Source organism: Mesitornis unicolor, unplaced genomic scaffold (assembly GCF_000695765.1).
Source record: "Mesitornis unicolor isolate BGI_N332 unplaced genomic scaffold, ASM69576v1 scaffold15412, whole genome shotgun sequence".
Taxonomy (NCBI): Eukaryota; Metazoa; Chordata; class Aves; order Mesitornithiformes; family Mesitornithidae; genus Mesitornis; species Mesitornis unicolor.
This window is the reverse complement of record NW_010171353.1, coordinates 13,111-26,891: the sequence shown is the minus strand read 5'-3', so window position 1 is coordinate 26,891 and position 13,781 is coordinate 13,111. Positions and strand designations below refer to the sequence as shown.

The following is a 13,781-nucleotide window of genomic DNA, read 5'->3' as shown; positions in this document are numbered from 1 at the left end:
TCCCTTTGGTTTGTCACAGTGGCAACGAGCAATGACAGTGAGAAAGATCCTACAAGAAATCATAGAGAAGCACCCCAGGTTTCACAGCATTACGCCCCTGAAGACAAAGCACGTGGTGCACTGGTGTCGATGCCATGGCTACACTCCACCTGACCCGGAGACCTTGCGGAATGATGAGGACTCCATTGAAGATGTCCTGACGCAGATAGACAGTGAGCCAGGTGAGCGTGGAGGGACAGAAAGCTCATTTCTGCCAAGACCACTGTTTACTAAATGGCTCGAGGCTGTGTGTTACATGCATGTATGTGCTGCTGCTTCACAAGAAGGGGATTTTTACTTTCTTTGTTTTTAACTTAATTCACTCTGGCATAATCAAAGTTGGAGATTGTAAGGGCAAGCCTACAAATGAGGCTGTCCCTTGTCCCTATCAATCCTGATATTTTCTGGGCCCTCTTTTGGGTTTTATTGTGCTTTGGAGCCCTTGGAAGGCCCAGTGTAAATAAATCTCAGGAGAGATGATTCTAGCCCTACAGCGTCATCATTTGTAAGTGGGTGCACAAACCAAGCGTGGGCAGCTATGACACTTCTGCCCTTGAGTAAGCTTAGCCTCAGTTATGACTTACTGTGCAAATAGTGGGGATGAGTTCAGGTTAAAAAACAAAACCAAAACTGAATAAAAACCCAAACACCCACACACAAAACAATAAAGTAAACCAAAGCCACCAAACCTGGCAGTGGAGGTGTGGAGCTCAGTGGGGGTTAATTTAATTTACCTTTAAAAAATGAGGCGAATTGGCCTGCATGAAGCTTCGTGTTGTGTTATTACAGCTGCTGTGTTATTCCACTAGGCATAGCTCTGGCATCTCCACAGTCCATTTTAGTATGTATTGAACATGCATCTTTAATTTCATCTGATCTTCACAGTTAAGCTCCCTTGTTTCACCTTCAGATAATCCCTTTCCCAAAGCTGAACTTTTTTTGTGTTCTGATCGCACAGGGATTTAAGGTATTTCGCAGAAGTGTACGGATTTGATTCTTCTTTGCTAAGCCTGGCCCTGCATTGCAGTTGCAGAAGGTGGAAAGGAAGCCTACATCCACCTTTTAATATTTTTATCTAAATGACTAGATTTGCATTTGACTTTGAAGAAAAAGAATCTGTTTACTGCCTAGCTTTCCACTGAAGATTTGACTTGACCCTTTTGTAATTCCACTGTGAATCTGCCTTCTGATTTTTCTTTAAAAGCACGACAATATTTGTCACAACGTAAAAGGTGATGTAGTGCTACACGGTGCCTACCTAATAGTAGGAACTGCAATTCTCTAAGCACATTGAAGAGCACCAGACAGCTTTGCCAGTTACAAAGCTTCTGTGGGAATGTTTAGGATACTCATAGAATCACACACAGAATCCCAGAACGTTCGGGATTGGAAGGGACCTCAAAAGCTCATCCAGTCCAATCCCCCTGCCGGAGCAGGAACACCCAGATGAGGTTACACAGGAAGGCGTCCAGGCGGGTTTTGAATGTCTGCAGAGAAGGAGACTCCACAACCTCTCTGGGCAGCCTGGGCCAGTGCTCTGTCACCCTCACTGAGAAGAAGTTTCTTCTCCAATTTCAGTGGAACCTCCTGTGTTCCAGTTTGTGTCCGTTACCCCTTGTCCTATCATTGTTTGTCACCGGGAAGAGCCTGGCTCCATCCTCGTGACACTCGCCCTTGACATATTTATAACCATGAATGAGGTCTCCCCTCAGTCTCCTCTTCTGCAAACTAAAGAGACCCAGCTCCCTCAGCTGCTCCTCATAAGGGAGATGCTCCACGTTAGCCTGGTTTTGTTTGACATGCAGCCTTCTTAATCAGTGTAGGGGCAGATGAGGGAGAGGACAGCAAGTGTCATGAAGATATAATTAGATGGCTTTCAATGACTGTTTGCATTTCTGTTCATCCTTAAATTTGGTAGGAACTACAAAGATAACTTCCAGTTACCTTAGTTTCTTACCGTATTTTGAGCCTGCATGGGTTTATAAACAGCTTTCCATAACCTATCATACGTTTGTTTGCTTCTTTTTCAGAATGCCCTTCATCTTACAGCAGTGGTGAGGAGCTGTGCCGAAAACTAGAGGAACTACAGCAGTTTCTGAAACGAGAACCAGAACACGAGGAGGAAGTAGATGTTATCAACTTCAGTGAGCCATTAAAAATAAACATTAAGAAAGAACAGGAGGAGAAACAAGAGGAGATGAAGTTCTACTTGGCTTCCCTGCCTGCATCGGAGTTTGTGAGGGACACTGCAGAGAAGGTAATAAGTGAATCGTAAAGCTAGGAAGAACTGCTGTTAAGCTAATTGTGGTCTTGCATTTATTTAGTTGCCTTCCTTTCATCTATATGGGCCTCTAGATGCTTTATGGGGGTTTTTATAAATGCTCTGGACCTTCTGACTCATGACACTGGCCAGTGCTGGCAGGAGTAAGTGAAGTGTGCCAGTGGGAGATCATTTCAGAGTGGCTGTGTGGCAGGGCTTAGTACCAGAAAAGGCATCCTGGAAGGCTGGAAGCAAGAGGAAATGAGGGAAGAGGAGCACAAGCACTGAATTCTTCCTGTCCCATCATGTGAAAGATCTGGGCTCATTGCTTGAACCAGTGCTATTTAATAGCAGCTCCTGAAAAGTTGTTAGCAAAGCTTAGACCACAGCAAACTTCTCTGCTGCTTGAATTTCTTCCCCCTGTTCAAATTAGGGTAAAAGAAAGGAAGGGGGTAGGGGGTCTTCTGTCACAGCAGCAGGAAGGGAAAGGAGGAGACTGACTTGGCTTGTGGGGAAGAGTGCTCACCACTGCACCAGCAGAGACAGGAGCAGCGGGAGGGGTTTGTATGCAGCAGTTGTGGGAGAAAGAAAGAAAATATTTCCTTCTCCACCTCAAATGCTGCCATCAAGGGACAAAACTGGTTCTGCAGTGTTTCTGGTCTCTTGTTACATAGATGACAAGGGCACAGGCATGATGAGATTGAGAAATATATGTACAGTTTAAAAATGCAGGTTCCGTTTTCAGTCCAGAGGTGCCCAACACAGCCTGGTTTGTGTGTGAACTTTCTGAAACAAAAATTAAAGCCTGCTTTTGTTCATTCTGTGTTTTAGAGGCATTTCTGCAGGCTGCTGTAATGGTCCAGCTTCATTTTCTGCAGATTTTTCTTAAATGAAGCCCAAGATTATACTGCTTGAAAGTTCTGCAGTGTCTGCTTGCTTGGTTTTTAACTACCCTTTTAATAGATTTTTTTAATCTCTTAATCTCATTCTCAGCTAATCCGTAGTACAATGGGGGTTGTGTTATTTGTTGTACTAATTTTTTTCTCTTTCATATTTTACAGATCGGGATTTCTTTTCAGCCTGCTGAGGTGCAAAAGAATGTTTATGCATCAGTAATAGAAGATATGATTTTAAAGGTAAGAAATGACTTCCCAATAAGAACTTTTCTGTAACTGCATTAACCCAGTAATGTAGGAAAAAAGATGGAATATCCATATTAATATGCATTTATCAAATCAGAAGATGCAGAGTGTTGATGTCTGTGCCTGTATAGAAAGATACACAGCTGGACAAAGAGTTGTATACCTCTGTGTGCATTTACAGCTTTCTAACGGATTTGTTGGCTTGGACACAGAAGTGATTTGCAGGTTCTCACCTGCAGTAAGATACTGTCTCATTCCTTAACTTTCAGAGTCCCCCATACTTTGTCCTACCCTTCAGGAATGGGGGAGATCTGCCAGAGCTCTGTAAGACTTGATTATCTTATGCAAGGGTAGGTATTTTTTCCTAAATACTGTTCAGCTCCTTTTTGCCCGGGTTGTCTCTGCTGGGAGACTGCTGAATTCCTGCAGACAGTAGCAGTTCTGCCTTGTACAAAAAATTATTTCTCTATCATAATCACTTCTGGAAAAACAGAGACATTTTCTTACCAAAGCCTTAAACAGCGTGGAGTTGGAGTTCTTCGATTTGGACTGAAGGCTACCACAGATTATTTTAAGCAGTGCTATTTAAAAATAGCAGCGCTCTGCTGTATTTCAAGCCAAAGACAATTTTTGGGGTTGTTTATACAGACTGCTGCTTATCAGAAGATCAGAAAAGCTGATTGATTCCATGTTACACGGGCACATTTCTGCTGTACTCTGTTACTTACAGTTGAACTCAGATACAGATCCATCCATTTGTAGGCACAGATTGGAACCATCAGGTTGCTCCATTATAGCTGTAGAGTTATGCCAGCTTTCCTGACTGAACGTCCCAGAAACCTCTGCTTCAGTCTTGATAGGAGCACAGAAAGCCAAGAGCCTTAATTAGTTTTGATTGAACCTTGATTAAGCCGAGTGTCTGGTGCATACGGCTGCTGTCTGCTTGCTGTCTGGGCTGGGAGGTTTTTGTGAAACTATCTTGACATTAGCCTGGTGACCACAGGGAGCGGCTAACAAACACACACCAGCTCCCAGGAGAGTATCTGGAAGCTGCCATGTACAAAACAAGCTGTGGTGTGTGAGTGGCAAGGCTTTAAAATACTCTGTGAAGCACCCTGCTCTCTTTCTTTCTGTTAAGTATACTCAGTTCTTACCACTGTGCCAGGAAACTTGGGCATCTTGACCTGCCCCCTGCTGATCAAATACAGGGTTGAAGCAAGCCAGAATTTCAGCTGCTCTTCCACTGATAGTTGAGCAAATAGCACATTCCTTTCCTCTTTTCATAATGCTGTCTCCTGATGTCTTTTGTCGCAGGCCACTGAACAGCTTATGAGTGATATCTTACGGCAAGCGCTGGCTGTGGCATACCAGACAGCTCCTCACAACAGGTACACCAGCTTGTTTCCTCCTAGACCACTTGTGCAAGCACTAGGGGCTGAACTGCTTGAGGAATTCAGTTAGATTAGCTCAGGCCATGTGAGTGAGGGAATTTACAAACTATATTCTGGGAAGATCCAAGCCTTAGGAGGGGCTTTGTCATCTCTTAGCTTCATAGTGGCAAAGGAGTGGTCACACAGACAACATCAAAGCTGAGGCAGGGCTTTCTGGTGTTGCCACACTCAAGGGCAGATGACCTGTTCATACAGAGCCATATCAGAAGACTCTTCTCACTGCTGTCCCTCTCAGGTTACCATGTAGACAGCTTACCCATGGCCACACAGAACTTAAACAGCCTAACTAATCTCTTCTTTATTTTGACTGCTCTTTTCTGGCTCACACATTGAGTTATTGTTATGGTAACTATTAAATTTTTATTTATGTTCAGCACCATGATTTGGGATAGCTTGAATTTGAAAAAAAAAACAAAACAACCCTATTAAAAATGCTTAGTTTAAATATTTACTTGTATGCAATATGTAAATATTTATATAATATATGTTAAACATATGTATATATGTTACATATAGAAATATATACACATACTCTGTGCTATAGAACATCAGGAATTAATACTTTAGCACTTCATTTTTCTGTCCCAGTGCCCAAGATATTTCCCCTGGTCATTTGAGAGTGGCTTTTCTGTGCTGTGACATTTCAGTGCTTTTCCTGTGTTGCTCTAGCACCTACTCTTTTAACCTTTTTTTGACTGATCTTTTCTGTTTTCTTATTTTTTTTTTCTCCCCTGTTAGTAAATTTATTGACTTGCTGCTTTATGGACACGTGTCTTTTTATGTATTATAATAGCATCTCTGATGCATTCCCTGCAGGACTCCAAGAGAGATCACAGTGATGAATATTCACAAAGCCATCTGTAATATTCCCTTTCTTGACTTCCTCACAAACAAACATATGAAGATACTAAATGAGGAACAATGAAATAGAGCAGAGAAGATGCTGCAGGAAAGGTGGATTTATGACTGATGTTGGGTTGACAAATCCAGTATTTCTGTAGGACATTATTATATACATTTATAACATTGGGCTACTAGATTGTTACCTCCAATTAAAGATGCACCTTAATGCAACAAAATGATGCTCTGTTCCAAATCAAGTTGTTAAATGTCAGTGTTTACTTGGTAAGTGTATGTTCAGTGGCTGAACAAACATTGTCAGTTTGCATCGAGTTGCTAGCTGTGAGAGACTCCACAGGCCTGGTCCCTCAGACAGCCGTGCTGATGAGATTGAACATTTTGTTTTAAAGAAAAGAAAATATGCCTTTTGATGCAGTCTGCATATGAGTTCATTTCCCCATGCAGTGGGCAAAACAGTTGCTTTAGCACTCTGAATATGAGAAAAGTCCAAGGCAGCTGTTAAAGGTGGGTCATCTGAGTAGATGTGTGGGGGAGCAGAAGGCTGATAGCTGCAACAAATTCTGCTAGTCCTGCTCAGCCATGATGTCTGTAACTGAGAACACAGCTGGGTAGGCTCATCGTCAGCTTATTCAGCTAAGTGTCACCTAACCAAATTCCTTGCCTCTCTAGAGCAGGTGACAGACATCACCTTTCTCAGTCACCTCAGAAATGGTAGACTGGCACATGCTCAATCCAGATGAACAAACCATGGTCAGGCTTGATAAGATTTGACCGACATGCTTGTCCTGCATGGGGAAAAAAGAGAAGCAAGGACAGTATTCAGTGTTTGTGAGCTTGGATTGGCTTGAAAACCTTTGAGTTTAGAGTGCTGGAGGGCAGGTGACCGGCTGTGTTGTGTCTGTGTGCTGTCTTTATGTTTTGACAGCATTCACTAATGATCAGCTTGGATTATGAAGTGCTGTGGGACTGCTTTGGCTTAAGTTCTGCTCAACACAGAGGAGCCTGATAGGATAAAAAATCAGAGATTTGCTGCTTTGGGGAAGCTCCTCTGATGTCTTAACAACTGCAGGAAGAAGTTCTGCTACTAACCCCAGCACTTGCCTGTCTCAGGAACGTCACTGGTGTAGGAGACGTGTCTGCAGCCTGGCTATCAACACCTCGCTGAAGAATGCTTCGCTGACAACATCCTGACCACCCCACATCTACCACCCCTCTGTCCTGACCCATGGGTGCTTGCTAGTAGTGTGAATAAGCCATTGTAAAGTTGGTGGGACTCCTGTTGGACTGTTGTGCTTTCAGGGTGCTTGTTTTGTGAGGCAGTGCTGTCATGTGAGCGGAGCATGGGTCAAAGAGCCAAACCAACACGCTGATCTCAGCTGGGTCTCTGATCTGCTGCATGGCCTTTTGATTTAATCACTCTGTGCCTCAGTTTCCCCATCTCTGAGCATGGGGAGCAGGATACCTACCTCACAGGGGTGTGCTGAGGCCTCGCTCTTGTTGGTGCCGTGCTTTGACAATACAAAGCCTTTTATAAACATTCAAATACAGTTATCTTTCCTGGCCTGGGGTAGGAACAGAAATCTTACATGTTATCTTTTGGTGCTTTTTTTTAGGCTAGAAGAGAGATGATGGTAACTCCAGTAGTGTGCAGGAACTGTGGAAAATGGTTAAGTTATAGGGTGGTTTCAGGCTTCCGAGGAGAGCAGCGTAGGTTCGATGCAGTTCTTGAACTGAAGAAGGTCCTGTGCACCTCAGATGAGGTGCTGCCTGTCTTTTCCACCTTAAACAAAACCAAGGTCTGCAGATCAGCCCCTCTCAGTTCCTCAGAGCTAACAGGGAGTTACAGTTCACTTGAGTAAGAGTGGCAGAAGCTGGCCTTTGAATCTCCAGGAAATGGGACCAATGGATGAAATCCAAACAGCACGCAGAGAAGGACTTAAATGCCCCCTAGGAAGGGTGTTTCAGATGCTGTGGATTCAAAAGATAATCCTGGCTGGTTGGGGTGAGCTGAGTGCAGGATTGCCTGCACAAGTCAAGTGCACAGCTTAGCCCTGACATTCATTTTTTCAGCTGAGGTCAGTGTGAAAGAGTCGAGCAGTGGTGGTGATGTTTGAGCTCAGTGTCAGGAATCTGGGTAGCTGGGGAACTGCAGGCCCCACACTTTGTTTGTAGGCTGTAGTGAACTCAAAGTCCACACTGCTTTTCAGGCGCTCCTGTACACAGCTTTTACGAAAGAGAAGGGCATTTTCAAGATATCTGTCACTATCACTATGACAGCCTGCAGGTTGTGTGGGAACAGCCTTTTGGGCAAACTCAGTCGTGCTGTGATCTTCTGCAATGACACATGCGTTTCCAGCCCCCGTCTCTTGTGGGATTTTGATAAGCCCAGAGCAGCTCTCGAGGATGCAGGAGCTTGTTTCTGGGCTTCTGTTTGCAAATTGTGGCTTCCTTGCCTGTGTCTTGCTTTTCTGTGAGGAACAGAGTTTCAGAATGAGTCCTTGACCTGGCTCTGAGGCAGGCAGGTAAATGCCCCTCGTTCTTAATGGGGTACTTGCAGTGGAGATCTGTTGCTACATTTCTGAGCAACCACAGGTTATTCTCCTAAGAGATGCTATTTTAATAATACATAAAGTTTGCTGAAGAAAAAAATCTGTTAAAAAATGGGTAGAAAATAACACATTTGTTTAGTCCTTCAGATATAGGAAACGTTTGCAAGAAGTTCTTTGAATTTTGAGAAGTGGTGGGAGAAAAATTTGTTGGCGAGAGAAGTTCCTGTGGGAATTGCTTGAAGATGTGTTCAAAGTTTTGGGATTTCATGCACCCATCTCGGTGTGTGTGGAACGTTACAGATGATACAGTGTGTTGAAACATGACCATTTATTTCTCTGGCTTTCTAAAGGGTCTTGATACAAGTTAAAGATCTCTTTACAAATATTGCCCCTATTTGTAACGCTGAGTGTCGAAATCCTTCATGTTATCTGTATTATACTGTATAATTGTGTAAGATACGTATGTTTACAATAAATTCTTTTATTAGCTGTGATAGGATTGTCTTCACTGTCACACGTCACTCAAACTTTCTCCAAATCTACCTATTTTTGTATGCTCTGTATATTCAGAATGTTTTAGTTCTTGATCAAAATTGGTGGTTCAAATTGATTTGAAGGAGAAGGTAATTTTTCCCATTTCTAGTGGTTTTAAAACCTCTTGGTTTTGGAGGTTGGGAAGCCAGGAGCTCAGCTCCTTCGACTTTTCATCCTCCAGAGCAGCCTGTTTAAACAGCAAGTAATTGGTTTGTGTGGAAAATTGAAAAGCGTGGTGGGTTGACATGGGCTGGCTGCCAGACGCCCACCCAGCTGCACTGGGGAAGAAAATAAGGATGAAAAAGCTTGAGGGTCAAGATAAAAGCAGGGATGTTGTGTGCCAATGACTGTCACAGGCAAAACAGACTCAACTTGGGGAAAACTAGTTGAACTTACTGCAAATTAGACTAAGAGTTGGATGGTGAGGAACAAAGATAAATCCAACACCTTTTCCCCCACATCTTTTTTCCTTATTCTGGGCCTCAGCCCTTCATCCCCAACTCCCACCTCCTCTCCCCCTGCCCTGCCAGGTCTCTCTTTGGCTTCTCGGGTTCGGCCTCCGCCATTTCCTAACCCCGCCCACGAGGGCGCCACCGACTCCTCTGATTGGCCCGGCCCTGCCCTGAGCGGGCTGGGAGCAGCTGTGTCCTCCCGCCTCTCCCCACAGCCCACAGCCCCGCCGCCATCGGCCGTGAGCGGGCACTCGGTGCGGAAAAGAGGGGGAAAAAAGTAAGAAGAGCTTATTTCTCCATTTTCCCCAGGCTGTGGGAAGGGATCACAGGTGTCTGTGAGCTGACATCTGAGTGGAGCATCTGCTGGGGAGCAGCTGAGAAAGCTGGGGCTCTCTAGCTTGGAGAAGAGGAGACTGAGGGGTGCCCTCATGCCTGGGTATCAATTTGGAAAGGGCAGTGTCAGGAGGAAGGAGCCAGGCTCTGCTCTGGGATGGCCAATGCCAGGACAAGGGGCAATGGTCCCAAGCTGGAGCACAGGAGGTTCAAGCTGAAGATGAGGCCAAACTTTGTCAGGGTGAGGGTTATGGAGCATGGCCCAGGCTGCCCAGAGAGGTTGTGGAGTCTCCTTGTGTGGAGACACCCAAAGCCCTGGCCGTGTTCCTGTGTGACTGCTCTGGTGATCCTGCTCTGGCAGGGGTTGCACTGGGGGAGCTTTCCAGAGCCCTTCCAACTCCTAATATCCTGTGACTTCGCACTCTGTTGTCTTTCTGAATACTGCAAAACTTGCTCTTGTTGGTACTAAATCCCACAAAAGTGTCTCCTAAATGCCTTTGTGTGGCCAGACCCATTCGCACACAGAGCAGGCGCAGGAGCAAGCTGTGTATCTTGGTCCCTGGTGACACCAAAGCGTGTGCCACCAGGAGTGAGGGATCATCCATCCCGCTCTGCCATCTCTGCTCTGAAAGCAATTGCGGCCTCTCTGGGCTACACGACACCAACCTCCATTTGTGGTAAACCAGGTTGCTCCATAGGATATGTTACTGCAGTGGCCAAGATAAAGAAAACTGGTATGAATAAGGCAGAGGTGATAGATTTGCATCTGATTGCGCACCCTGCAAGAAACTGGTGCGATGCAAACAGAAACATGCAGTTTTTGAAAGCAGGCAATTCATTAATGTGCTGCTTGTGGACTTTTCAAATTCGGGTAAAGAACTGTCCTGAGTAATGGAGCATTTCCAGAAGCCAGAGCTTCCTGAGCGTGTGGAAGTGCAGGTGTTCACAGCTCCCTGGCATAGAAGATGCAGCTGGCACAAAGCTCAGCATCCCAATAAGCCAGGTGTCAGCAAGATGGAGTGGAACAAGCAGGTTCACTGTCACCGTAATAGGCAGTAAATTATAATGCTTCAGGTGTAAACCCTTCCTTTTAAAGGACATTTCTTATGTGTCAAATAACCCTTGTTTGCAGTGTGATTCACAGTTGGAAAGCCTTGATGGACTTGGATGTGAACCCAGAGCAATTGGGAAGACAAATATTAGTGTGAGCAGCGTTGGAAGCAGTCCCAGCATCGTGACTTCCTGGAGCCTACATCAGCTGTGTAGATTTGCCCTCTCAGAGGAACTTGGTGTGATAACCAGTGGCTGAGGCAGGCACTTTCTGCGCAAAATCAGGTATGTTGCAGACAGCAGCAGCCAGTTGCACCGCCCTGTCCCCTGCAGTGGTAAGTACCTGCTTGGTTTTCCTTCCATTTGTCCCTCCTGTAACTGGAGCCAAGCAACAGCTCACAAGCCTTTGTCTTTTTCCTGGAAGTCCTCTGAGGCACAGCTAAGAGGTGGCATCACAGCATATGGGGAAGCTGGTTGTACCTTCAGCACCTTTACTTATTAAATGTTCTTGGAAGCAACTGTAAAGTAATGATCTCGGTTAGAATTCAAAGCTTGCACCATATTCCCATGATCTGTGTGAGATGGCAAAGAGAAACTGAGGTAAAACACAAGTTGCTTGTCCCGCTTTGTGAACGGGGCACACTGTGGGCACCACTGAAAGGGGATCTTGAGTGCATAGCAGCTGAATCAGAGGAGATCTACCCTCTGTGTCTCCAATAGTGAATGTAGCAAATTGGTGTCTTTGTTTCCTCCTGTTTTCCCCTTCATGCTGATGGACTGCTTACTGAGTAGTTTGCTTTCCCTTTGAAAATGGCTGGGAAAAATCCCGTAAGTGATTATGAATTCTGCAGAGCAACAGCTTTCCTTTGGAAACCAGTTGTGCTCTCAAACCAGCAGTCGGGCCACAGCTTGAAATATGCCTTGGAAGCCGTTCTTGCTGGGGGTCTGTGTCTGCAGATAAGCTTGAGGAGTGAGGAATTGACTACTTATGGCTGTGAATGCAGTTGGGCATCTCCCCGACACCTTCCTTGGTGTCCTGTGTACACTTGAGCTGTGTGAGAGAGAAGTGCAGTGACAAATAGTCCTGCAGGGTTTAATACCCAAGGGTTATTTTTTTATTAAAAACAAAAAAAAAGGGAAAGAACCAATAGCCAAAATACATTTTAATTTATTAAATTAAATCCAGTCCATTTGATAAAATACAAGCTTATTATATTACCAGTTTGTTGACAACTGGGTTGATTTTTTTCTTTTTAAGAAATACAGTGAATTAAGAAGAGAGTTTACAGTTTATCCTTTAACTGTAAAGTATACAGTTTATCCTTTTTTTCCTTTTTTTCTTTGCTGTTAATAAAGTCCAGGATTCAAATCAACTTAAATTGCTTGAACAAAACTGTTAAAAACATTATAAAGAGATTAAACGAGCAGATTGGATTCTTCGAAACAACTAACATGCAAAACCTGTAGTGCAGTTTGAATGTTTCAAATGAATTTCCTGAAAAATTAATCTCCTGAAAAATTATTTTGGCGAGCACTGGTATTCCTCTGGGTCCAAGGACAAGCCACCCCTTGTCCCACCCAAACACAGCTTCCTGCAGATGTAACCTGTTCTCGTGGTCGTGTTTGGTCCCGCGAACAGAGGTGGCACCATTTAATTCTCACATAATGCAGTGAGAAGATGCTGTCTGTGTGTATTCCAAACACAGTCCCCATGCCAGCAGATCAAAAATTGTTCCTATGGGAGGAATTATCACCACTGCATATGTGTTTGCACAGTCCCCAGAGTTCATTAAATTCACCTTAGACTTCAGCTAGGAAGGTTAAGAAAAAAATCCTCCTGTGTTAAATTCTATATTTCATTACAGGTGACTGAATATCCGATCCCTGTTAACGTCTGAGGATCGGTTCCTTTCATTCCAGCCACCACATTTGTTTGTTGCAAAGACGTGAAGTAAAAGGTTTTCTTTTTTTTCCCCAAAAAAATAATTAGTAAAACCAAGAAATAAGCAGTAGACTAATTATATGGCATAAGTCGTTGAGATAGAAACTGTAAACCCACTACAGTCTTGACGGAACAAAGGCTAAAAAATGGTTTCTTAAAACACGTGTACCTCAGCAAAAGTTAAATGCACACCAATCTAAAAAAATCAGCTTCAGAACAATGACACTGAAAATGGCCTAGCTTCAAAATGAAGGATTACTTACATTCTACATTACATTTTTCTTTAAGAAGAGTTTCTAAGTAACATTCGCGTCTGGTTGTTCCTAGCATTAGCATTACCAATATACAGGCAATAATTTAGGAATTTCAAGGCAATATTTTTTCCACCTTGCATATGCAAAGAGTTAACATTTATTAAAAGTATAAGCATGTCCTTTTCATTAAAGGATCACAAACTGCTTTAGGTAAAATCCATATACAATATTTACACTCACCCTAACAGCTACACAAATTACTTCAATATCTTGGATCCTCTGGGGTCCGGTCGGTGCCTGGCTGCCTGTCCATGCCATCTTCTAACCCGGGCTGGTGCGTTGCTGTCAGGGCTGTCTCCCGAAGCTCGGTCCCCTCTTGCTCCTGTGTCAGGCCACCACTTTTGGAAATCTCCAGCTTTCCAGCCTTAAAGCCCCAAAAACACTGCACGTGCCAGATTTACTTTGGAGTTCAGTGATGCTGCCTTCCTCCAACTTCTAAAACAACCCTGAAAGTTTGGACCAGCCCCTTTGATGCTATGATTTCTGGTGATGCCATCTGAGATCCTATTTCTCAAGAAGCTCAGGGGTCAGCCAGACACTCCCTGTCTTTTACTTGCTAAATAAAATTCTTTTTGGTTTTAATTATCCATCCCGCTGGGTGATTGTTTTCCCTCCCACCCTGCGTCGTTAAGCGTAGGGCTGTTGCCTGCAATACTGCCTTCGCTGCCCGAAGTCAATCTCCTAATGTGACGCCAGCTGGCATAGTAATGAACCTGCTCCTGTGAAAAACTAGGTCACTCCTCGCAGCGCGCTTTGCCGGTTCTGAACCAAGCGCTTTGCAGTTTGTTGTGTTAACAGAAAGTGTGTGTGCATATCGTTAATCACTGGAGCTGCTTTTGAGAATACCGGTTCTT

General features: G+C 44.2%; 1 protein-coding gene across 1 annotated transcript in view; it reads left to right on the top strand.

Moving 5' to 3' along the window:
- YEATS2 (YEATS domain containing 2) overlaps positions 1-6,129 on the top strand; it is a 45,924-nt gene extending 39,795 nt beyond the window's left edge. Inside the window, exons 26-30 of the mRNA XM_010180001.1 lie at positions 20-221; positions 2,070-2,296; positions 3,361-3,435; positions 4,756-4,829; positions 5,709-6,129. Of these exons, the coding sequence (XP_010178303.1) occupies positions 20-221; positions 2,070-2,296; positions 3,361-3,435; positions 4,756-4,829; positions 5,709-5,817 (687 nt within the window). The 3' untranslated portion in view covers positions 5,818-6,129. The remainder of the gene's footprint in view (positions 1-19; positions 222-2,069; positions 2,297-3,360; positions 3,436-4,755; positions 4,830-5,708) is intronic.
- Positions 6,130-13,781: the final 7,652 nt, after the last annotated feature.